The sequence below is a fragment of the Haliotis rufescens genome, unplaced genomic scaffold (genome assembly GCF_023055435.1).
Source record: "Haliotis rufescens isolate VD_foot unplaced genomic scaffold, xgHalRufe1.0.p SCAF_3, whole genome shotgun sequence".
Taxonomy (NCBI): domain Eukaryota; kingdom Metazoa; phylum Mollusca; class Gastropoda; order Lepetellida; family Haliotidae; genus Haliotis; species Haliotis rufescens.
The window spans coordinates 25,221,142-25,248,642 of NW_025964001.1; the positions used below are offsets into that span (position 1 = coordinate 25,221,142).

A 27,501-nucleotide genomic window follows, 5' to 3' on the forward strand; every position below is an offset into this window, starting at 1 on the left:
CAACATAGGCACTGGACCTTCAAATTATCTGCCTGCTATTAGGTAAACAGGGTTTATATAAATTTTAAACGTTTTTCTGTGGAAAGCTTTTCAATCCTATGATAATAGGATCTGGCAACCCTCAAGGGACACAATTCTGCACAGTGGAATGCAGCCCCTTAAACAACTCTGCCCCCTCACAAACAAAATGCTTGAAAAGCACTTTAGTTGTACTAACAGTTGTTGAAAAGTGCTGGAATTCTAAGAGGAACAAACTTCCACTTATGATGTGCGAAAATAATTGTGGCTCTAATGTCAAAGCTTTGTTTATTTCCCTCTCAGCTCTGTGAGTGATCAACATTACAACTGTGTTCCTCAATATCATATGACATCTGTACATAGAGGAAAAACCATGAAAGAAAATTTGAAGCTCTAAAACGGTTGAATTGACTTTTTTGGGGTTGAAAGTATATCATCCAAACTTTCACAGGACAAATGGGCTTATTTTTTAATGAATCTATATGTCTTTGAAACCATTTTTTGCCCTTCTGGGGTCGATGGTTATGTGCGAAGATTGCCAGGAAAGACTGCCTGAATACTAGGATTGTAAGCTTTGCGATGTAATGATAGACTCAAGGATATCCTGTTGACCCTGCAGACATTATGGGCCGTGATCTGTCCTGATTTTAATAGATCGTAGCCAATATTCTCTCCACAAACATCAGTAGCTGATCATATGTGTTTTTGCCCTGCATAGGACCCCTGAAATGTATATTTTGAGGATCTCAGCACTGACAGTAGAGGTTAATACATATCTGAAGGCAATCTTTTTGTTATTTGAGATAATGAAGGCTGTCTTGGTGTGGGATGAACATGATATTGGGTTGCATTCAGAACCCGTCACCTGAATCCCAGAGGTCAGCAAAAAAGAATTTAGGTGTTTCAAACTGTCATTGAACTGCTAAAGCTTGTAATAACATTTCTAGCTCACTGTGGCCTCAGGTTCATGTGTGCTTGCCGTGTTCGGTTCCTTATCCTGTTTTAAAGGGGCACTGATCTAACGCAATTCCCCGGGACTGGTTGTTGCCTTTGTTATTGTTTTTCCCCAGTGAATACCCGGATGTATAGCAGAAATCTAGACTAGTTCGCGACCTCTGCTGCGCCATTCGTAAGCGCATTAGTCACTTTTATGGGTAGTAATAAGGGCGTATGGTCACATTGATCAACAAAATGAAATACAGTTTTGGAGATAATAAGGAAATGTAGGTATCTTTGTGAGTAGCATCGGTAATGGTGACGAAGTTTTGATAAGTCACTTGCTCGGTAATTTTGCGATTTTCGTTTACACTATTTTGACTTGCAACACAAAGTATATATTTCACCTGAGCATATGCTTTTTTTATAGTGTGTATTTTTTGTTACTGTCAAATGTGTAACAAATTTATTAAACGTCTAAATATTCAGTTATTTTACAAAGTGACTGAAAAACATTTCCATCTGTATTATTATGACAACGAATTCCAAACATTTTGATGTTTAATGTCATCACCAAGAGACTGAAAATGTAACGTTGAAAAGTACATTTCTAAGTTGTTTGGCTTTTAATCCTACATAATAATCTGTTGTGATGTTTGTAGGCCCTTTTGATCGTCTTGATCAATCTGGACAGATTTTTTAGTCAAAATGACTGAAATATTTACACATTTTATAAATTGCCTGAGAGAATCACATTTTACAAATTGACGGTAATATATACACACTTACAAAGGAAAAGACCTGTGACAACAACGTCTATCGCGCATTGAAGAATTTCCCAACCAAGACGTAGAGAAACAAGAACGAATCGGTTCAAATGAAGGAAAACAAAATGCAGATATCATAATTACAACCTACCAAATTTATGTGTATAAGTTTTAGGCAGCTTCCTTGTTCGAGGAATGTATCCGTGAATATCCACACAAAGGAACAATATCCCACTCGTCTGCAGCTGCACAAAGAAACTTATTCGATGTCACGTGTCTCAGTAACAATCAAATATTTTAAAAGATATATATCGTTTCGGGATATTATAACCCGTGTTCGTTTCTCAACTGATCGCTTGGATTGTTTCAGGTGTTTTAGATAGGTGTCAAGTCTCAAAGGTCGGCTGAGAAAGCCCACGTGACAACTATTTTCATAGCGTCCACGGTTCCTAAAAATTCCATTGAGTGATAGATAACAATGATCAATCAATCAACGTATTATCAGTTAACCCTTTGAACAAAGTATGTTCTTTTTACTTCGGCACTTCGCGCCATGATATGAGTGTATTCCCTTTGTTTTAGTAAACCTAGACATGTAAACACTCTCTCTTGACATATCCACTGTGCAAGATAACAGTGATTAATAAATCAACGTATTTTCTGTTAATCCTTTGATGACTAGGAACGATCCGTTGATTTACAAAAAAAGTAAATCAACTGATCATTCATCTTTGCTGGGCTGCCACGTGCATATTACATAACACACATTTCACCTCACTTCAAACCTGGATTTAGATTGAATAATTACCCCAGACACAATAAATGCCAAATGGGAACCTTTGTCAGGTAATATAAGTGGTGCTACCACTAATTGTACCTGTAATAAATTCATTAACTGAGCATCAAGTGAATGACGACAAATACACAAGTGTAGGGTTATACGAGAAAACGTGGATGACAACAAGGGAGTAGTAATCGTATTATCGACGCAAGCCGAAATCCGAAAATGCTTTCACTGCATGGATACTGTTTAGTATCAAACTATAACCATCTGGGGTATTTCCAAATGACGACATCCGATGAGCTCCCTTGTTCTTTTTGTCTGTTTGTTTAGGCTGAAGAAATGAATTAACATGCGCCCTTTGTCGAAATCTTTATAGATCACAGTTAACCAATCAGCCTCCAGCCTCCAAGTTTATTTAGCTGTCCTTGCAGACGGTACCCCAGTCTCTGGTCACGCTCAGTTGCGTTGCGTATCATCCGGGTACTCACGGGGAAAAAACAATAACAAAGGCAACAACCAGTCCGTTAGATCAGTGCCCCTTTAACATAGGACCTATGATGCTGAAACACTGCTCAAGTGAACCCAGCAATAGTGTCTCTGAAATACTCTCCCATCATTCAGCCATGTATGCATTTGCTTTGTTTCCTTTCTCTGAAATTATCGGACTGCCTCCGTGGTCTAGTGGTTGAGCGTCTGTCCGGAGAGCGGAAGGTCCGGGGTTTCGATCCCTGGCCACGTCATACCAAAAGACGTTAAAAGATGGTGCTTGTTGTTATCCTGTCTGGCGCTCACCATTAAGGGGCTAAAACAAGGACTGGTCGGCTCGGAGTCAGTATACTGTGTCTGAGTGGGGTATTCATGTTAAACTGCGGCATGGTATCTCAGTGAGCTAGCACTATAAATCGGCATCAGTCTGGACTAGTACAAGCAGCCACACAAACACACACATGTACATGCACATCGCTATATAAGTGCAATAATCTTGGACGCCATGTTAAACCCCATTTCACCTCACCTCACCTCTGAAATTATCGGGACAACTTGTCTTAGATGCTGCATTTCATTGAGCAGAGTTGTGTCCCTTGCAGGCCAGCTATTATCATGGGTTTGAATCCCAGATTCACCTGAATTATTATTCCTTGTTTCTTTATTTATCAGCATCATACCCAAGCTCTTGGGTTATACTGACCAAAGTGGTGTTAAACCATTTACTCACTGAAATTGCTATGAAGCTGAAACTTGATGAATGATAACAGCAATGGTCACTAAAAATTACATTTGAACATGTTATGTTTGCCCATTAATTGGCAGACTGCCTCCGTGGTCTAGTAGTAGAGCGTCCGCCCGGAGAGCGTCATACCAAAAGACGTTAAAAGATGGTACTTATTGTTACCCTGTCTGGCGTTCGGCATTAAGGGGTTAAAGCAAGGACTGGTCGGCTCGGAGTCAGTATACTGTGTCTGAGTGGGGTATTCATGATAAACTGCGGCATGGTATCTCAGTGGGCTAGCACTATAAATCGGCATCAGTCCGGTCTAGTACAAGCAGCCACACACACACACACGTGCATGCACGTCGCTATATAAGTGCAATAATCTTGGACGCGACGTTAAACCCAATTTCACCTCACCTCACCTCACCTCACCTCACCATTAATTGGCAATTCATTTCTGTTTGGGCGGGTGCTTCGGGACAAAGTATGTTGAAGTGTTAACATACATAGCACATTTTTTTCTCCCAATTATCACCGTTCATTATTATTTGTTGTGGTTGTTGACACTAATGGTAGTTATGAATGTGACCTGTGAAAATCCTGGGTAGAATACGTCTTCAGCAACCCATGCTTGCTGTAAAAGGTGACTTGTGCTTGTCGTAAGAGGCGACTAATGGGATCGGGTGGTCAGGCTCGCTGACTTTTATTGATGCATGTCATTGTATCCCAATTGGGAAGATCGATGCACGTGATGTCAATCACTGTATTGTCTGGTCCAGACTCGATTATTTACAGACCGCTGTCATATAGATGGAAAAAAAATTAAAAAATGTTAGGTATGTATTTTCACGTCCAAGATGATTCAACTGCATTGCATTGGAGAGATGTTTTGATCAAAACTTTGTTTAAAATAAATTAAATATATTAAAAAAATCAAGTGAGCTTCAGAGCCTCTTGGCTTTATTTTGTTTCACTGATGTAGATAAAAATTCAGAGTATCAAAAGTCAAAACAATTTTCATGAATAATGCTATATGGACATAATATACATGATATCCTGTCTCAGCAGGGGGAATATGTTTGCTTGAATCTTGATTTAACATTGTTAACAGACATTGCATTTGGTATAAGATACCTTTATTATGGAAGGGATTTTCTTTTTTGTTAAATCAATGCAAGCTGAACAGATATTATACATTTGACAAGGAAAATACATCAAACTTCTTTGGTTTTTATAACTTATGAATTGGATTGTCTCCGCAACCTGTGCCTGCCTTATGTGATATTTGGCTGTGTGTGTGTGTCATTGATGTACATTTGTACCTTCAAATCACTGTTGTAACAGTTAGTCCCTCAAAATTTCATGTACCCTACCCTATTATAAGAAATTTGCAATTAAAAGAATTTTCAGTTCACTTTTAGCAGTCTCTCCGTCCTTATTGTTTCTATGGATCATTGCAGCCAGATATACTGTTAGGTTTTCTTTAAGTTTGCTAACTTTAGGGTAGGCATATCAAAGAATCAAGAACATACATTGGTCCATCTATATGGCAATTATGGGTGTCTTTTGTCTAAAATTAAATTAATGTTTATGGTTTATTCATCAAAAAAAGTATTTGCTTTGGTTCATATCAGGAATGAAAAATACAGATCTACTTTTTTTACACATGCCGATCTCATCAACCATTTTCCTAGGTTTAGTAAGTAGCTAAGCCTTTGTTAAAAGTTAGGATACCAACCTTTTCAAATTCTTCTTCTTCCAATATATTATGTTTCAATTCACCTTTTATTTTCAAATTAATCCCAGTCCCCTGTTGAATATAAATTTGCTTGTCCCTGAGGAGGTAGCTGGGTGACGTCTGAGAAACTAATTCTGAACATGATTTGAAAGGATAAAAAATTCATTGTACTTGAATCAGTTGTAAATTAAACCCGTGAAGATCCGGGGTAGAATATGTCTTCAGCAACCCATGCTTGCCATAAAAGGCGACTATGCTTGTCGTAAAAGGCGACTATTGGGATCAGGAGGTCAGGCTCGCTGACTTTGTTGATGCATGTCATCAATCCCAATTGCGTGGATCGATGCTCATGATATCAATCACTGTATTGTCTGGTCCAGACTCGATTATTTACAGACCGCCGTCATATAGCTGGAATATTGCTGAGTGCGGCATAAAACAACGAACAAACAAACAAACTACAACAGATTTCTGTAATTTGTCACATCTATCAAAACTACCAATAGTCTGGCAGGGTATTGATTTTAGCTATTGATGTGTCATCTGTCATTGATGCAGTGTCAACAACCCTAATTGCAATGCATCAATAGTTCAGTCAATTATCATCACCCCCTACTATATTTACACAGGACATGTGTTGCCAATAGCATATGCTTCATCGATCTGCAAACTCCTACTTCCATGTGTTTGTTTCGACATGTGTTCATGTCGATGTGTTTGATTTTCGTGCTTCCATTTAGCTCACCTGAACAAGAGTACCATATTAACTCTCTAAGCGATGAAGTCTTCATACAAAATTAGAACTTATTTTTTGTCACTTATACTATCTTGTCATCAGTTACATATCCAACTTCCCAATGCCACTTATTTCTTGGGGGGGGCATGGGTGTCACAGTCGTTTAAGGCACCACTATTCGCTGTGCAGAGTTGCCTACCTAGGGCACGCCAGAAACCTATGATTGTGGGTTCGAATCCTGGTTTGCCCTGATAATGTTTCTAGGTCTGTCAGCACCATACCCGTGCTTGTGGGTTTCACCGAAGTGGTAAACGTCTGAGACCTGCATCACTTCGTGCTTTCCTCCAACATTAAGCTGACACACCGTGATATAACTGGAATACTGTTAAAGCAGCATTAAACCCAACTTACTCACTTATTTCTTGGAAGAAGTAGATTTGAACACAGGGGTTGAATGTATTATAGATGCCAAATAGAGCAACCACAAAGACTAGGACACATTGTTTCAATAAAAAATGTATTACTAACTTTTTCGTGGTTGTAATAAATACTGGTAAAGCCGTTGTCTGTGAATAAAAGTACCGTATTTTCTTGAGTATAGTGCGCACCCGTGTATAATGCACACCCCCCTCTAGTGGGTTCAATATTTTGGAAAATAATTTTTTTTTAATATGCACAGAAAAAAATTACACCCTACCCCTTCAGCGAAGTCCGGCAAACGAACAGGTGATGAGAAACTTCGTCAGTAAAAATTCGAAATTTGAGATAAAAAATCACCAGACATGTTGATTTACCGTTTAAATTGTATTTTTGTGTTCAGCTAGGCATTGTTTTATATCCAGGGATTAAGATTACCTTGTGTATTTTCTCGTAAACTAAGCTGGACACAGCAATCAGCTGTACACACGTTTTCTTGGAATCTACCAGTGATTCGGTCAAGACACACCCAATGATATAACTTCTGACCTGTCACCGTCAAGGCTCCCGTGCACATGATCGCGAGAATTACGTGTTGTCATAGAATCGTTCAACAAAAACAAATATGACTTTTAACGAATCAAAGTATGGCATTTATGATATATGTATCCATCCTCTGTCAACTAAAGTTCGTTTCAAGGCGTCAATAGCGGTAATCTGACCGTGGTTGCTGTTAATAACGGTGAGTTGTGCGATCTTCCGATCGCTTCACACACGATTTCGCCGAAATTAATTAAAACAATATTAAAAGGAATTTTGAATAAAATTAATGAAATAAGTTACAAACATAAGTCCAGATATACAAAGAACACTTTTTATAGCCAGACAGTGTAATTACATGATTATTTTGCGTACTTCAGTATGGATTTGTTGACATGGTATTTCCGGTGTTACGTGCTCACAGTAATGTCTTTCCATGGGGAAAAAAAACATCAAAACTCATTAATTCGTGTATAATGCCCCCCCTTCTACACAGCTGTGTTTTTTGGAAAAAAAGTGCACACTATACTCAAGAAAATACAGTACATGAATATTTTTTCTTTAGTTTACCACACATGGTTTGCATTGTCAGGATCCATTCTGAGAAGTTCTTGTTGACTTGAGTTTCAAATTCAGTTTAACAGTATCAAATCTACAGGTACCATAGATCTACTTTGATATCACAGTAGGTTACATTCTTATTGGAAAACAGTATTACCGTTTTTCATCATGACATGTTGAAATTTGATTTAAAAAATAGAAGTTAGAAGGTTACTGACCAAAATAGAAAATAAAATGAATTGGCTAATCCTTTGTCCTGGACTTTCTATATTCATTAAAGGTCAAACTTCAAGGTAAGTTACAGTACCTTCATTTTGTTACAGAGCTACTATTTTCAATCTGTTTATGTCATTGACATTGAGATCACCCCTGTTTTTATTTGCCCAATAAATTTCCCTGTTATGCCACCTGCTGATGGTGCAATTCTGTCTTTTCCAGACTGGAAGATTACACAATACTTGATGTGGTGGCGCCTGACGAGGACATGGCCACGGTGAGTAGGCTTATTGAACTGTACCTTGCTATCTTGACACTGAAGAAACATTGTCCAATGAAGCATTTAGAGTCACTATCAAGCTTATTGGAATCATCTCGGACAAGAAACCTGCACACAATTCATACTGTTTTGAATAGGTTGTGTCTCATTTTCAACGTTCAAGTTTAATATAAAGTGAATCAGAGCTGAAAATAGCCTTGGCATTGATTTAGTTTAATTGGCAAGAAATATTTGAAGTTTGTTATTTTGTAGACATTTTTTAAATGAAGAATTGTTCAAAGCTAATCAACCCTCAATCCTGCTCTTCTCAAAGAGTTTAATAACAATTTGAAATTGATTCAATTAATGACATCAGTCAGCTGTCTGAGGTTGAGTTCTATTTAGATTCGTAAATGTTATTTTTATCAATATTGACTGAAAAGTTACTTTGGAAATAATTACATTATTGATTGAGTTTTTCAATTGCCTGTGCATTTGTTTGAGGTGCTTTTGTTACTTGAATCCCTCTTGCTGTGTGTAACAAATGTCGGATCAAATTATCATTCATATACAGCTAATATTTTAAGCTCTTTTGGAGTTGTCCATAATGGCTATATGAAACACATGTCCAAAAATCATTAGCAACCTTCAGTCAAAGTCTTCCTAATAAGGCAAAGTGCCCCAACCTTTTGTTTTGTACCAAATTGAATTGTCGTTGAAAGCACTTCCGTGTCTCCGAACATTTCAGAAATGTCAGCTCAAAATGGCCTTTATTTGCGATCTGGCAGTGACACAAATGGAATAACTCAAGTGTTTGTCCATTACTTTCATACCACCGTCATATAGTTAAAACATTGATAAGTGCACACATAAACAACTTAAATATAGTTAAAACATTGATAAGTGCACACATAAACAACTTAAATGAATCATCAACATTTAAGAACAACAAACTGATTTGACATTGGTTAGTTTATCTGCTTGTCTGTAATCACCATCCAAGAACAGCCTATAACCCACTGAGTGAGTGAGTGAGTTGTGTTTTCAACAACATTTCTGTTATATCACAGCATGTCAGCTTCATTTTGGGAGAAAAGCAGAAAGTGAAGCAGGGTTTAGATACTTGCCACTTTAGTGATACCAACAAGCACGAGAATATCCCTGACAAACCTGGAAATAGAATGAGGGATTCATATCACTATTCCTTCATTTTGGACACACCTAAGGGATGCAACTCTGATGTTACCTGGTGAAAGGAGCTAGCTTCCTTTCCAACATTGTCATTCAGCAACCATATCAATGTTTGCTGATTTGAATATATATGATATGGTATACCTTTTTTGACTAGTTTGTGGCTTTCCTGCTTGCACAGGACAAAAATGTTTACTATGTTTACATTTTCTGTCAGTTTTATTCAGTTTCACTTTGTAGCAAAAATGAAGCTTTAAGAACTGGTTCAGAATTATCCCTCATATACTGAAACTAGTACTTGGAGTTTTACTTGTCCTCAGCACGATGTAGGTGTCTTTGGCACGAAAAATTTAGAAGGCTGACAAGTTTCCTGATACCTAGGTAGGCGTATCGTGACACTTCTGATGACTGCTTAAGTTTCAGGAAGAGTACTTACAAAAACAAAGCAAGCCATGTTACAGATAGGCATCTTGACAGTGTATAGCAGAGTTACTGGCAACAGTTCTGGTGCAGGCAGATAACAGAGTATTGTCCGTCAGACATGCAAGGGTATCTTTAATCACTTCAGTATCATACAGTTGATCGATTTAGCCTCTCTGCAGTGTTACAGCCATCCTGATGGCTGTTTCAAGAATCTGTATCTGTTTGTGGGTGAGGGTGATATACTCCTTAAAAATAGTTAAGCACCATGTGTTTGTGTCTTGTGCAACTGGTGGGGGCGAATACACTGAACTTGGTATATATGCTATTTCATAGTAGTTCATTAACACATGTTTATGTTATAATCAAATTGTACGATTGACTTTGTTTTTTGTAGAGATTTCTTATGATTATGAACATTTATTTTGTCGCTTTTATATATTAGTTAAAGCTATTTTTGGAAATCACACCGTCTATCAAGTTCTTCATGATACATGTTCACACAATAGTTTTTATTTACTAGGTAACATAATTGTGTTTAAATATAGAAATGGAAATCGATATTTTAATAGGAATAGTTATTTGACTACCCTTTCAGTGGCTTCTTCTGTGCATCATGTGATAAGACACCATAGTGGCAACCATCTGGAGAAACATGCAGGTTCTTTTGCCAATCAGTGTTGTCATAGATGTTTTCCAAATGAGATCATCCTCATGTACTTCCAGAAGATACATTAAAGTTTAGGATATATGATGGTTTTTTTGTTTGTTGTTTAACGCTGCACTCAGCAATATTCCAGCTGTATGACAGCGGTCTGTAAATAATCGAGCATGGACCAGACAATCCAGTGATTGACATCATGGGCATCGATCCACGCAATTGGGATACAATGACATGCATCAACCAAGTCAACAAGCCTGGACACCCAATCTCATTAGTCACCTCTTACGACAAGCATAGTCGCCTTTAACAGCAAGCATGAGTTGCTGAAGACTTATTCCAGAAGTCAATGGTTATTGTGGGAATGGTTATTCGTGTCATTATATTTTCAATAACATGTTATTGATATGCAAATAAATAATAATTTTGATGATATTTGGACCATAATGCCTCCCAGTATAATGTATATCTTTGATTGCTTTCAGAATGAGACGGCAACTGCTGATGACACAATGCAAGGTAGGTGTTTAACATTCTTCCCAATGAGGGGTAGCGTAGTGGTTAAGGTGTTCACTCGTTATGCCAAAGGCCCAGGTTTTATTTCCCCACATTAGTGCATTGTGTGAAGTCCATTTTCTGGTGTCCCCCACCACGATATTGCTGGAATATTGCTAATGAATAGGCCAAACTATACTCACTTATTCATTCACTCACTCTTCGCAAATTGAGATTGTAGAATGGGTTCAGTTTTCAAAATGAACCGATCGAGCAGATACTGTCAGTATGATATATAAAAATATCTCAAATGATTTATCACTATCCATTTTACTGTTTTGAAAGAATATTTAGCAGAGTTGGTTATGTCCTTGAAGTGGACTTCCTTAAAAACCATTGATTTCCATCTTAATGTGTCGTAGGTCTTCATCTGTAAGTTATTGGTAAGTGGGGCACTGGTGAATCATTGATCTGAGACATATGAATTGGCTCATCTTCCCGAGGCAAGGGAGTTATATAACTGACTATAAAAGTCCAGTTTCCACCCTTGCTGAACTAGGCTGGAATTTCGGAGTTATATTTTGATGTGGAACTAACGAGTCTATGCATTGTCCAATCAAAATCACGCAACGAACATGGGTTTCAATGTGTAGATTTCTGCAGAATTTGAAAAGCATGTGTACCGTCAACTGGCCGCCGACAGATATTTTCCAAATCTTTTCATACTTTTAATCAAAGTGCTCAGGTTATTTGATGTACTTTGAGAGGTAAAACCCGTTTTGTTAAAATATAGGTCTTGATTATCAATCAGATCGTCCTACCAGGGCACCACAATTTTGTTTGAAGCAAATGCAAGTGATATGAGAGGTGGAATCTGATTGGTCAATAGGAGGGACATGGGAGGGACATGCCTCGTTATCGCCACTGGTGGCACTACAATCGAGCCAAATCCCAGCCTTGTTCGGCAAGGGTGGAAACTGGACTTTTATAGTAAGTTAACTCCCTTACCACAGGAAGATGGAACTGGCTGTGCTTTGTTGTCATCTGTTGATCATGATGATTATAATCCTTGGTTCATCTGCATAGTTATCAAACTATCGGTGTGTTGCAATTGTTTGCTCTACGATCGTACTATATCACTAGGAATTTAAAAACACTGATGATATTGTCGATAGTGATAGTTTCAAATTGTTGCAATTACTTAAACTCAGTTATTACTTTCAAATTTATTTCAAACCTGCTGTGTGTTCATAAGCAAGCATTACGATCTCAGCTGGTTTGATTAGTGACAGGAAGGACAAAAAGACGACTTTGACATTGTCGGCAATGTGTTATTCATTTCTAAACATTGATTAATATAGTTAACAAGTCTTAAAGTTGGTTAATACTATCACAATACTATTGTAATAGTGTGGGGTACTTATATTATACTATTGCAATAGTGTGGGTACTATTGCAATAGTAAATATAGCCCCAACAGTGACATAGGAACCAGTTTTTCAAGGAATGGATTAATAGGGAATATTCAGGGATGGCTGAGGAGGGTCATTAAACACATGTGAAACCTTTACAATCGTTATGGAAAAAAATCGACACTTACTTGACTTTTATATTGTAGGGATCAGTTGAGATTTTATCATCAATCATTGGGTGTAATCGGTTTCTTCCCAGCAATCAATCATCAGTTGTAATCAGTGGTGGTTTTTGTCTGAATTTTCCAGAAATTGTGTGTTAAAGAATTTGATGTGATTTTTTTAGAATCTTTTACCATGAATGCAAATACTTGACTTTTTGCATATTGATGATGAATGTGTTTATGCATAATTATTTTACAGATCAAAGAAATGATTGAAAATGTTGAATAAACATTTGAAATCGACTTGCATATTTCAATTATTTTTATTATAAAAATATATATTCAAAATTGAATTTTTTGGTTTAAATATTTTCAACTTACGTTCTGATTGTGTTTGCCAATCATCTGGTATTATTGTTGAGCCAATTCTTTTTCTACATATTTCAATTTTTCCCCTTTGACCTTAACATAATCCTTCAACCATGTTAGCCTAGTTTTACTGCAGTTTAACATCTCTGCTGAAATCTCTTTGTTTATGAACATAAAAGTCTATTTTTATGATCCCAGCAATGTTGTCTTGAGCAACAAACATCCAACCTTTGACATCGAAGACATATTGAAAATGTAGTCATAACTGCATGTATCATATGATGGACTTGTCTTTATGCTTGCATGTTTTGGACATTTGGCATTATAAAGTACCTAAACATGGCGTAAATGAGTAAAATGGAGCATTTGTAACTTCAAGAGAAGATCTAACTATGAGTCTGTGACCCAAGGTGAATTTTTAGCCATTTCTGTTCAAAATGGAATGAAATTTGGTATGTGTATAGTTATTAGCGGGGTTCAACATACACAAACCACTTTGAATTGTTTCCTTAATTTGACCTTTGCACTTTCACCACACTGAAAGCTAAAACATCATTTGGTCATTTCTCAGCCATTTCTGTTCAAAATGTAAAATATAATAAGTTTATTTTAGTAGTAGGGTTCAACAAATTTTCCAAATTATTTGATCTTGACCTAATTTTAAAAAGGCATATGGCTTTGTAAATTATTATTCTGAAATTGACAGATGGGGAAGCAGATATTTCTCCTTATGGTGACATATTTTGTGCGAATCATTAGATTTTAGTGTATGTTTTTAATCCTCAGTGATTATGCTAATAATATTTGAATATCAGTGCTGTTTTTGTTAAAACTTTAAACTGTTGGCTACATATTCAGGTGAGCTACTGTGCATATGTCACTATTTTCTAACCATATCTTTGTTCTGTCTTACCTGTGTCACGCCGAAAATCCGGGGTCGATTCCCGACATGGGTATGTGTGAAGCCCATTTCTGGTGTCCCCCACGGTGATATTGCTGGAATATTGCTAAAATCGGCGTAAAATCAAACTCACTCACTCACTCACTCACTGTCTTACCTGTACCTCCTGAGAAAATCAATTTGGGTTTAAGATTTGCTCTTGTTCAAATATGCAAAAACTAAAATCAGCCTTTTTGACACAATTTAGCCTAAGCCTTAAGTTTTACGTTGTTATAAGTCAAAAACAGGTTAGAAAAAAATCTTTAATTCTCAGTCATATGAAATCAGCCATAACGATTTCTTAAGATTTTGCTTCTTTCTTAAACTTGACAGATCCTGTGGGCTAAACAAGGACTTAATTATCATACCTTGTTCTTTATCAAATTGTGTTGGAAATGGCATTGAGAATTGAATATGGAACTTCATTTAGCCTGGATATCTTACTGATAAAGAGCCAACAGCCATGTCAAAATTCTGATGTATGACATATTTTGTATTAAAACTTCAAGAAATCAGGCAATAGTGTGTGGCTTGGAGCAGAGCGGCGAACGGATATTATGTTCTGGCATGGCATGTAGCTGGCAGACAAATATATTATGAACAAAAAATGAGCAAGGAAATTGGATGCTTCTGCTCATAAAGAGACCAACGGGGAATATTGGATTGGCTGTGGGTTACACAGGGTAAATATGTTAAAGGCTAATTACGGTTCATAAATGTTAAAAGGAATATAAAAAAGACAGGAAGTGTTCTTTCTATCTTTGAACATTACCAGTGGAGAAATTTGAATATAGAAGAATACAGAAGAATATGAAATTTCCCCCCAGTCCTGTTGGCTATGAGAAAGTTTATGTTGTTGTGCAGGTACTTTTGTGTATTTAGGGGCACGGGTGGCCCAGTCATCTAAGGCGCCGCGTTTCTCTGTGCAGAGTTGCGTCCCTTGGGCACGCCAGAAACCTATGATTGTGGGTTCGAATCCTGGTTCGCCCCGATTATGTTTATGCTCGTGGATTTCACCAAAGTGGTAAACGTCTGAAACCTGCATCACTTTGGGCTTTCCTCCCACACGCCGTGATGTAACTGGAATACTGTTAAAAGCAGCGTTAAACCTAACTCACTCACTCACTCACACTTTTGTGTATTGGTGCAGTCAGCTGCAACGTTGACTGTGAGAACTGTAAGGTGAAACATTTGTTGTCTAAGCACGAACATGAATAATGGTCAGACTTTGGGTCATGTGGTCATATTTTCTGTGGCAGGGTACATGAGTGGTTAAGACATTTAGTTAATCATTAACACACAGAAAACGAGACAACAGAACAAAAGTGTTAACATCATTCAGCTCAATAATGCAACACAAGCTCCGCCCATCCTGTTATCATGAAGCAGTAGTCCATTACTGGCCGTGGCTCTTTTTGTTTCAGTTTCTGGAAATATACACGCAAATCACTTGCAATTAATCTATAAGCACCTGTACCCTTTTTTCTCGTTAAAATCTGTAAGTCAACCCTGTCTCATAGTTGTTAATTATGATATCCTAATTAAGATCTCACACATGTGCTGGCAATAGCTGTACTTAGTTTGGAAGTGGGCAACAGAACATGCAACACTGTCATTGAGCACTTTAAGACACTGCTGACCAATAGGCACCATTACATAAGACCACCTCCGTGGTCTAGTGGTAGAGTGTCTGCCCGGAGAGAGCAGAAAGTTTGGTGTTTGATTCCTGGCTGCGTCATACCAAAAGACAGTAAAAGATGGCACTTGTGTTTGCCCTGTCTGGCGCTCGGCATTAAGGTGCTAAAACAAGGACTGGTCGTCTCGGAGTCAGTATACTGTGTCTGAGTGGGGTATTCATGTTAAACTGCAGCATGGTAGCTCAATAGGCTAGCACTATAAATCGGCATTAGTCCGGACTAGTACAAGCAGCCACAAACACACACGTGCATGCACGTCGCTATATAAGTGCAATAATCTTGGACGTGACGTTAAACCCCATGTCACCTTACCTTACCATTACACAAATTAGCTGTCTTGAAATGAGTAGGACTTGTTTCACCACAACAAGCATGATTCATGACCTGTGGAGAAAATAATCAGGAATGTTTTACGCCATTTCCTAATTGTAGAGCGTGTAAATTAACTCAGAGGTTGAAATGTCTCCTCAGGACTTGATATTGTAATTTCTTTCCCTTGTCTAAAGCCACAAAGTACTTGATTAGGCCTGCTTACAAGTCCCTTCAGAGATGTTAACATTATCACCTACCAGTCATAGAAAATCAACCAGCATCTTGTTTCTTCCACCTCTCTTTTTCTGTCATTAAGGAATGTTGTACGAGCCCTCGGGGACAATTTGAGTAGATTGTAGAAATTACTTGTCTGCATGTCATGACGTCTTACAATATCCAACATTATACGAGGCCCAAGACACACAGTGTCAATTACATGATCGGGGATCATGTGTACTCTTGGGCCTCCAGGCTAGTCACAGTAGAGGACATAGGTATGTTTATATTTTTGGTTGGGATTTGGGACTCTTTAATCATTTGTTGTATATCAGTTGAATTATTTATGCCTTTGTCTGCGGCATACTAGTTGCTTGTAGCTTAGAATGTTTGAAAGTACAAGTGTTGAGAGAGAGTGGACCTTCTTAAAAACACTTCTGACAGGAAACAACTTGAACTTCTGACAGGAAGGGATGGGATGTCTGACAGGAAGGGCTGGGATTCTGACGAGATGAGCTGGGACGTCTGACAGGAAGGGTTGAGGCTTCTGATAGGAAGGGATGGGACATCTGACAGGAAGTTTGAGACTTCAGATGGGAAAGGGTGGGACTTCTGACAGGATGGATTGGACTTAAGCAAGTTTCTCAAACATTTATACCATGAATACTCCAAAGTAATACTCATTCTAGGAAACCTGAAAGTGGTTGTCATGACGAGATGCATCAGTTTGAGGTGAACCTTTCTCAACTACCCTTACACAACAGAACATCTACCATGGGACTGGGATACAAAACATAAAGAAGAACCTTCTAAAAGTCTCTTTTGACCATAATGTCCTTAAGAAAATCCAATCCAATCAGGAGGCTTTATATGACAAAACATCTCAATGTCTTCTTTTCTTTTACATTATCTAGAACGATTAAATATTGCCATTTAATTTACTGTGGTTAAATTTGATTTAACTTCAAACAGCAAATTACTTCTAACACTATTTTTTAGTCTTCTTTTTCTCTCTAGGTTTCTAATCTAATGACGACATTAGACAATGGTAAAATTAGCTAAAGGACATTTTCTTTAAAATGTTTTTCTCAATTAGATGTAGAAAACATTTCTTTCATCTGAAATATATTTAGCATTCCTTTCAGGATGTTGGAAGCCCTTCGCATGTTTTTTACATCTGTTGGAATTCATTTGAGAAACGTGGGCAAAAAAAGTCTTACTAGAAGCAAATTGTGTATTAAAAGCTCTCACAGCATTAACTGACTCAGAAATATCAGCCTCCTTTGACCCTTATTGGAAATTTACAGCCTTACAAATTGCCCAAAAAATCAGTATTGTATTGAAATAACTCCATCTCCGTATCAAATAGTGATCACATAATCCCAATCTATTGGCAATAGCTGGATCATTTGGAAGGATCTCCAAATTATTTAAGCTAATTGGAGATTTGAAAACTTGCATTTCCCTTAAAGTGATTGATTTATGAGAATCTTAAGATTAATTTGGAGCAAATAGCAAGAAATTTGGGACAGAGAGGCACTCCATTTGTTGTTTTTATGCTTCTTGTTATCTCACATCTTGGTTAACTGATATATATTTTTAATATAGGAATTAGTTTTACTTGCTAGTGAATAGCAAAATGGCGGTATTTTTTTTAAAAGAAAGTAGGTGTTAATTGCATTAGAATGTGGCATGTTTGGTTTAGAGGAGGTAAGTGGATGTTTTTGCAGTCATCATAGAGCAATATGTTTACCAGATTAATATGGTGTATCTTTTGCAAATGCTTTTCTTAGCTCACCTGACTGAAGGTTAAGTGAGCTTAGGTCATTTCATGTTTACCCAGCATGCATTATGCAGCTTGCCTCATATGGCATTTGGGGGCACGGGTGGCCCAGTCGTCTAAGGCTGCGATTTGCTGTGCAGAGTTGCGTCCCTTAGGCACGCCAGAAACCTATGATTGTGGGTTCGAATCCCGGTCCGCCCCGATTATGTTTCTAGGTTTGTCAGCACCATACCGGTGCTCGTGGGTTTCACCGAAGTGGTAAACGTCTGAGACCTGCATCACTTCGGGCTTTCCTCCCACATTAAGCTGACACGCCGTGATATAACTGGAATACTGTTAAAAGCGGTGTTAAACCAAACTCACTCACTCATTAACTCATATGGCATATACATCTTCTACCCTGAAACCACGGAACCAATTCATCTGAAATTTCACACACTTGTTTCCACCAATGATGATACCCCAATTTGCTCAAGAAGTTAAAATGTAATTTTCAATTATGGCAGCCTTCGCAGGTGTATTAAAAAACCTCTTTGTGGCCATTTCTTTGTCCTTATTGTAAGAAATGTAATAAGAAATGTCATGAAATGTGGTACATGTGTCATTTATAGCAGGGTTTAATACAGGGGTCCGGAAACCGTCATATGCGCCGGACATGTCCGATTGGGAATCTCAAATGTCCGTTTTAAAATATTGCTTACTGGACATTTTAAAAAGTATTGTCCGGACATTCTTAAATTTTGACCGGACATGATCAACAGTTAGGACTGAGCAGTTTCTGTCTGCAGTTGCAACACAATGAAGATTAACTACACTGACAAGCTTTGTTTGTTTTGATTGCTGTAAATACATCGTACCTACATGATAGTCCAATCGGTCAATCACTGTAATAGGCAATAAACTGAGTTGACACTGATTAATCGAGGATTAATTACTGAGAACATCTTGTTAATTTGAGTGAAAGGTGTTTACAACTGTACATTAATACCTTGCATCATCGATGTACCTCATTATCCTCACAATGCTACAATACGTAACCTCAGACAAGAAGCGAAAGCGTGACGACAGCCAGTCGACCGATGCAGATCAGTCGAGCGGATCTGCTAAACCCTCAAAGTCTGGACGATCATTTTGTAAGTCGTGGCTAACGACTTTCACTTGGTTGACATACAATGAGGATTTGCAGATTTTAATTTTTTCAGTAGCTAGTCGTATATTGAATCTTGATTGACCGCCATTTTGCTTTCCCGGACGATCAATATCCAATTTTTTTATGGTCAATAATTAAGTACAGATGAAAAAAGTATTCAAATAACTATTGCTTTCAACGATATTTTAGTATTTGTGATTAAATTATCTGTCTTGTTTTTTAAAAAATCTTTAGTTTAAAAAAAAACTTTTCCCGTGAGGTCACGTGATAACCAAATATGGGATAATAGTCTCGATCCAAATGTTACAACCCGTACACTTGAGCAGACTCATGAATATAACTCATGAATATTAATTAGACCGTTCACTACAATAATAGATCGTTATTATAACAGAAACAAAAGTATGTTTTCCATGTAAATCTAAAATGATATTATTTGTTATTAATTGTCCGGTGAATTAAACAATTTAAATTGAAACAATTCATAATTCATCATATTATGAATACGGAAACTTGTAATGTGTGTGAAAAGTCGTACTAAAATACGCTATTTGAAGGGGGCGTGGCCTAAATGCAAATGTCCGATTGGGATTTTAAATTTTCCGGACCCCTGGTTTAATATATAGGTTCCATTTTTTTGATATTTTAAATTTGTCCTAGATTTGACTTTTGCTCTTCCAGCATACTGAAAGCTGAAATTTCCAATGTCCATTGCTCAGGCCAGCCCTCTTGTTAAAAATGTAATGAAATTAGGTACATGTGTAGTCAAAAATGAGTCAGCACATTTTTTGGTGATATTTTGAAGATTGACCTCAATTTGACCTTTGCACTTTGGCCATGCTCTTTGATTCTCTGAAAATGCTTTTTCTTGCACTGTAAACACATCACAGAAACCACTTGACCAGTGTAGCGAAGGCTTCACAACCTTTTGCCCACCATGTGTGATACCTGAATTTGTTTAAGAGCATCATATCCGATTTTCAATATGTCTACCATGGCAGCTATAATTTATGACATTACTCGAATAATTCAGAATGGATCATTTAACTGCTGGTGAAAACTATTCTTTGTCCGAAATTATCTACTGCCCAGACAACGTTTTGCGATAGGGATAGAAATGACATGTTCCATCCATCCTCCCATCCATTCAACACGTTTCGTTTTCCTGAGCAGAACTTAGAAATAAATCAATATTTCTTCATGAAACTACAGACATGCACTTTACGATCTTTACGATATCTTTTGCTATTCAGGAATTTTTAAATTTTACTTTTTTGCATTTCCATGGCAACAAGTTTGACTAAGGATCAAATGAGGATAGGGTTCATTTCCGGAACATAACCCATTAACTTCAATATATCTTATCGTCACACCGAAGACCCGGGTTCGATTCCTGACATGGGTTCAATGTGTGAAGCCCATTTCTGGTGACCCCCACCGTGATATTGCTGGAATATTGCTAAAAGCGCTGTAAAACCATACTCACTCACTCACTCACTCACTCACTCACTCACTCACTCACTCAATATGTCTTTATGAAACTGTACAAACATTTGGCAAGTGCTAAACTGGTGCCTTTAGCTATTCGGGCGTTTGTTTAAATAATTACTCTTTCATTACTAAGTCTATAATAAGTTGTACTTGGGTTCAAATGAGGGTTTCAGTTTGCAGGGCATAACTTGTAAACCATTAAATATTTCTTTAAACTTTGGAAACATGTGAGATATTCCTACATAAAACAACAGTGACACCTGGTTAAAATACGTAGGTCTCCTCTGTCATAGGTTTTTTTTGAGAGGAGACTAAATGGATCGGGTGGTCATGTTTTGAGAGGAGACTAAGTGGATCGGGTGGTCATGTTTTGAGAGGAGACCAAGTGGATCGGGTGGTCATGTTTTGAGAGGAGACCAAGTGGATCGGGTGGTCATGTTTTGAGAGGAGACTAAGTGGATCGGGTGGTCATGTTTTGAGAGGAGACTAAGTGGATCGGGTGGTCATGTTTTGAGAGGAGACTAAGTGGATCGGGTGGTCATGTTTTGAGAGGACACTAAGTGGATCGGGTGGTCAGGCTTGGTGACTTGCTTGGTGACTTGCTTGACTGTGTGACACTGTACCCAGACAGAGGGGAACATTACTCATAATGCTGTGTTTATTCCGAAACCACCATAGCATCACACATCAATCCATGAATTGTTTAATCTTGTCTCTGTGTAGATACTGAATTATGATTTAGAGCTTTGAAAATATTATGTACAACACTGCTGTCAAAAAATAAACTCTGTCTATTGAAAAGTGCTCTGGAATGTATTGAAAGCATTTGAAGAATAGAGGTAATCGTTTTGTTGTACTCGCAAGCGTAAGGATTAACCTTTATTGTATGATGAGGTATATATGTACTTTGATTCAATGCACATATTTAAAAGGGCAGGGAATATCACACACTTTGTCTTCTTGTTTATCTCACCTTGGCATAACTTTAGCAGTTGTCTTCAGTCTGTGGACACTTTAACCATGATGACTTTGACCACACCAAGGGCTTCCAGTTGATTTAGTGAGTGAGTGAGTATGATATAACGCTGCTTTTAGCAATTTACCAGCAGGGGACACCAGAAATGGGCTTCACACATTGTACCCTTTGCGGGAATCGAACCCGGGTCTTCGGCGTGACGAGCGAAGGCTGTAACCGCTAGGCAACCCGACCGCCCCTCCAGTTGATTTAGAGTTAGGTTGGTCTTTGTCAAAGTTACATTTAATTTCGAAAGAATTTTAAATGGCTTTCATCAAAGATAAGGTTTGCGTCAATAATTGAAATTGATCACTTTGTAACAGTAGAACAATTCCTCATCTTGTTGAGAACTGTAATTGGAAATAATTGATATTTGATTCATTTATAATGGCAGCCATTTTTGAAAGTATTGCTTCTTTGAAGTTTGTCTTGTATCCTCCATTACCTTAAAAGACGACTCTTGTGCTTTCTATGAATAAATCATTTTTGAAAATGCAGCTTGATATTGATACTTACTGACTGATATTTGATATTTCAAGACTTTAAGTTTCTAAATGTATTTGTTTGTTTCAGTGTATAATGCTTAATGAGAAATATTGTACAAAGTGTTGTCTGTTGAAATGACTCAAAATGACTTTCAGTTGATGCTGTTTTTGAAGCCGACTGGCTTGAGATTAATAGCATTTGTTTGAAACTTTTGATTACGCTTCAGATGTCTCTGATGTTCCAACAAAGTGCATCTCCTCCAATGTGACGCTTGATATTAACGCCAGTGTACTCTACATAGACTTCGAGGGCCGATCTGATGGTGAATCAGTTCGCAAAATATTAAGTCAGATCAAACCAAAACAGCTGGTGAGTACACTTTTATCTGCTCATCTGTCCACGTGTACATATGTTCAGCTATACTTGTGTTTAGATATACTTGTGCGCAGCTATACTTGTGTTTAGATATACTTGTGTCCAGCTATACTTGTCATATGGGCAGCTATACTTCTTATTAGTCCAACTGCTTGTGTGTCATATGGACAGCTATACTTCTTATTAGTCCAACTGCTTGTGTCTTGTGTTCAGCTATACTTGTCATATGGGCAGCTATACTTCTTATTAGTCCAACTGCTTATGTCTTGTGTTCAGCTATACTTGTCATATGGGCAGCTATACTTTTTTTCCAGCTGTATGAATACTTGTTGCCAGGCATACTTGTATTTTGTGTCTAGCTGTCTTGTGTTCAGTTATACTTGTGTCTTGTATTCAGCTATTGTTATGTTGGCTGTACTTGTGTACAGATACCGTAAGATATTAACCAACAAGTTTCAAGTAAACAAATGGTATAAGCCGTCAGTTTGTGGCAAGGGATTTCACCCTTCATTATCTGTATTTAAGTGTTTTGAGGAACGTATCGTATATATTACTGTAAATTGTCAATTCAAAAACAGAAAATGAAAAACATAACATATGGAATGCCCTGAAATGTTAGCATTTGAAACCTCCAGTATCAAATAAGCAGTAACATCCACAGCTCTGGAAACACATAGTTATCTCCAGACTGGAAATATGATGCAAGACTGACGTTTTGCTAAATACTGTAACAAATTTGAATGGAGGTTAAGAAAATTGCAGCCGTAAACATGAATAGTAAAGTGGTCAGGTTTACATGACAGCTACAACATGTCAGATGAGCACAAGTCAAAAAAGATTTCATGTTAATAGATATAAAAAAAGGAAGAGGCATTTATGTATTTCCATATGTCACAGTATTTCACCGGATGATTGAAGAAGTCACTGAAGTGGACATCATTTCCCTTGGGACATAAAATTGCAGTGAAAGAGTCAATTTTCTTGCTAATGACAAATCTGAAGAAGTGCTCTCACCAAATAAAATGTACAATTTTTTTACTTATCCTGCATTACTCCTTAATGCATATTACTGCTTGTTCTTGACAGAGAAAAGAGCTGTGTGAAGGTCTTTGCTTGAAGAAGTTGTTCCAACTAGCTGAGAGGCCAACGTTATCACGCAGCTCCCACGTGACCAAAGGAAGTGACGTCACAGATCCTCACATTACTCTTGTCACTTGCTGAGAGAAGACCTGTTTTTGATCTGTAGCATAAACTTGCTCAAACCCTTACATGTTTTGCTTCTTGAGTTAATGTTCATTGTGCTTGTGTTGTGCACACGGTTTGTATCTTGTGAAACGTTGTATGTTTTAACATGTGCATAACTTTTGTACACCTGCTGGCGTTTTCTTTAGAAAGAAAACAATAAATGGTAAACCCAGGTGTCTTGTTGTTTCAAGTAGCCATCTTGAATATTTCATGTGGCCAGTTATTAACTGGCTTGCGTTCTATATTCTTCTTGCTTTCTATATTCTTCTTGCTTTGTACCCAACCATTGGCGTACCCTCGCAAGTATTTTGTCTTCGTTTTGTATGTTGTCTTACGTTTGCCGTAATAATTGTTTTATAAACTCACGCAGTGGGATAAACAAATTATAGCATACGTAATCGGAAGGGGACGCATTGTGATTTTACACTGCTTCATTGCAGATATCATGCCCTCATGCTCAAAGTGCCAGCGTAATATGTCAGCGTGGATGACCATTACATGGAAGGGAAGAGTCAGGTATGCGTTGTGTCCTGGTACTGCGCAGCCTGACAATAACTCTCGGTTAGGTCGAGACTGGTCTCCGCTTTCCCCCACAGCTTTCAGACGGTACCTCCGTATGTCCAGGAAACGGAGAAGGCAACAGGCCTGGAAAACACCGGCGCCAGATGTCTGACTTATCCGAGTATTCGCCCACAACCCGACCGGATATCTCGGACAACTACCCGACCTCTATTACTACCATGATGTCGGGGCCCCTTTGGTCTCAGTCTCTACCCAGAGCTCCCTGACAACCACTACTGCGTCTATCTCAACAGCGCCTATCCAGTCCACCGGACAGACGCATGGCTCCCAACAGGCACCCCGCCTACGGCCCAGACGCCTATGATGGATGCGGACGCCTATTGCCCCAGCGCTTATACAAACGCCTCCACAAGCGCCGTCCACAGCGCCTCTGCAGACGCCTCTACTAGCGCCTATACAGTTAGCGCCTATCCTTAAACAGAGCTTCGTTGAACGCCTATACAGACGCTAGTGCCTCGTCTGACGCCTATACAGATACGCTGTACATCAATGACTCAATCCCGAGTCTCAGCCTTCGGCCCAGAAGAGACAGCTATCAAGACCCTGGCTAGGGTGTCACAGCCAGCCTTCGCTGAGGCATCCCAGTCTGGCTCACACCAGCTGCGACGCAACACCTTCCAGCCCCAGTGGCGCGGCACCACCTCAGCCTCTCAGGGCAGAGGCAGAGGAAAAGGCAAGGCATCGGGCACATAACAGTCCCGCCGCGACCACTCCAAGGGAGGTAACGTCGACCACAGGGACTTCAAGTGAATAGCCATACAGGCACGACTGGGACTTCCACCCCCAGCCGTCCAAGTTGTCGACACTCCAGTACGTGGGAAACTGGGTCATTTCTGGCAGAATTGTGTGATCCTGGGGGACCCATATGTCACCAACATCATTCGACATGGGTACAAGCTGGCGCTTATAGACGACGCGCCGCTACCTACCCCCCCCAACTCAACAGCAGCTACCAAGCCAGTACTAAGCCAGTACATCTCGGCGCTGCTGGACATGAAAGCAATAGAGGTTATACACGCCCCAGCCATAACATCGGGCTCCCTTGTCCCCAAGAAGGATTCAAACACAGGATGATGTTTAGGATTATTTCAGGATGACCACCTAAGGCGATCCCGGATCCAGGCACACGATGTATTCATCAGCCTGGATATGGAGGATGCCTATCAACATGTCCCTATACATCCCATTGGGGATGGGCTAGGCGTGCACAACTTTGTCCGTTTGTAGTCACCCTAAGCCGACCACACAGCCAAGGATTGGCTACGGAACAGAGTCTGGAAATAAAAGATGAAAGTCCACATCTGAAGGTATGCCTGCCTCCGGCGGTTCCGTCCGATAAAGATGCATTAAGGAGTAATGCAGGATAAGTAAAAAATCTAGTAAAATCCTAGATATTTTTTATATTTGTATACTTATCCTGCATTACTGCGTCTAAAGGGACCCACCCATCGCAGATCTACCTCCCCACGATGCCTTCCAATGTCCTGACTCCAGAGTAATGTGAGGATCCGTGACATCACTTCCTTTGGTCACGTGGGAGCTGTGTGATATGGTTGGCCTCTCAGTTAGTTGGAACAACTTCTTCAAGCAAAGACCTTCACACAGTTCTTTTCTCTGTCAAGACCAAGCAGTAATATGCATTAAGGAGTAATGCAGGATAAGTATACAAATATAAAAAATATCTAGGATTTTACTAGTTTTACTCGTTGGAGAGTACTTGTTGGGATGTCGTAGAGATAACCTCGTTCTGACAATGTTTTGTGGCAGTTTCCTCACACAAGCCTCTTGTTAAAGCAAATCTTTGATATTTAAGGGCTGCAAGTTGGTAAAAAGATGTGAGTGAATGGGTGAGTTGGATTTCATGTTGCCTTCAGCAAATAATTTTCCAGCAATATCACAGTGGGGAACACTAGAAATGGACTTCACACATTGTAGCCATGTGGGGAATCAAACCCGAGCCTACAAGCGAATGCTTTAACCACTAGGCCAGCCCATTGCCCATCAAAGGTATGAACATTGCCTGGCAATAGTCACATCTGCAATCCAAGCCAACAGTGATGGTAAAAACAAGGAGACCTTTATCTCAATGTATTCGATCCAAATAAATTTAGAGAATTTGATTTTAGAATTTTTAAGATACGAGGGCTGGTCAAAAGGCTAAGTCTGACTAACTTTCAACTATGGGCCATAACAAAGTGAATTAGTCAATGTAGTACATTGTTTGAGTAGTTCATTGCAAGTGTAGTTGGTGTGTTGAGGCCATTTGTGTATTAGTGACAGACAGTTGAATGGACACAAAAATGGAAAAGAATGAGTTCCAAGCAGTCATCAAGTTTTTGACTCCAGAGAAAAGTACTCCCCATGAAATTTATGACCACGTGTCACAAGTGTATGGGGATAAGTGCCCTAGCTATTCCACTGTTAAACATTGGGCAGCTATGTTTAAGGCGGAGAAAACCATCCTTTATGATGACCCTAGGTCCCTAAAGTCTCTCAGCTTCCATCAATCAAGATTCAATCAATGAGATAGAAAAACGTATACCTTCAGATTGCAGAACTTGAGGCAGACACAGGTCTTAGCCATGTAGCCATTGAAGCTATTGTTCATGAACATTTACAGATGAATAAGATATCTGGTCGTTGGGTGTCAAAGTTTCTAAATTCTGATCTGAAGGAAAAAAGAACTGACATTGGCAGAGAAAATTTAAAGCTAATTGAGGAAGATTTTGTCAAATTCAAAAAGAGATTAGTAATGGATGATGAAACCTAGGTCTACCAATATGATCCTGAGTCAAAACGTCAATCAATGGAATGGCACCATTCCACTTCTACAGCACCAAAGAAATTCAAGTCTTCAAGATCAGTAAAGAAAGTTATAGCCACCGTATTCTGGGATGCAAAGGTTGTGATCCTTGTAGATTACTTTGAAAGTCAAAAGACGATTACCGGTGCCTCCTATGCTGATTTGCTTCATCGCCTGAGAGATTCTAACAAAGAAAAGCAGTGGGGAATGCTGACTGATGGAGTTCATGACAATGCCTCTTCTCACACCTCTCGACTTGCCAATGCTGCTGTGCAACAATGTGAGTTCGAAGAGCTTCCTAACCCTCCATACTCGCCAGACCTGGCACCAAGTGATTTCCACCTGTTTCCTAAACTGAAAGAACACCTTCGTGGAAAGCGCTATGACGACAATGAAGACCTCAGAGCTGCCATGAATGGGTTTTTCAGGGTGGCTTAAGAAAACTACTTTCTGACTGAAATTGAAAAGCTTCACTATCGATAAGAGAAGTGTATTGTAAAGCAGGGAGA

The 27,501-nt window shown here is 38.7% G+C and overlaps 1 protein-coding gene across 1 annotated transcript in view; it reads left to right on the top strand.

The window, feature by feature from the left end:
* Positions 1 to 27,501, top strand: part of LOC124144542 (cleavage and polyadenylation specificity factor subunit 2-like) — a 217,482-nt gene that overhangs the window by 172,110 nt on the left and 17,871 nt on the right. The window contains exons 14-16 of the mRNA XM_048403949.1: positions 8,149 to 8,203; positions 10,943 to 10,976; positions 22,214 to 22,356. Coding sequence (XP_048259906.1) covers positions 8,149 to 8,203; positions 10,943 to 10,976; positions 22,214 to 22,356 — 232 coding nt within the window. The remainder of the gene's footprint in view (positions 1 to 8,148; positions 8,204 to 10,942; positions 10,977 to 22,213; positions 22,357 to 27,501) is intronic.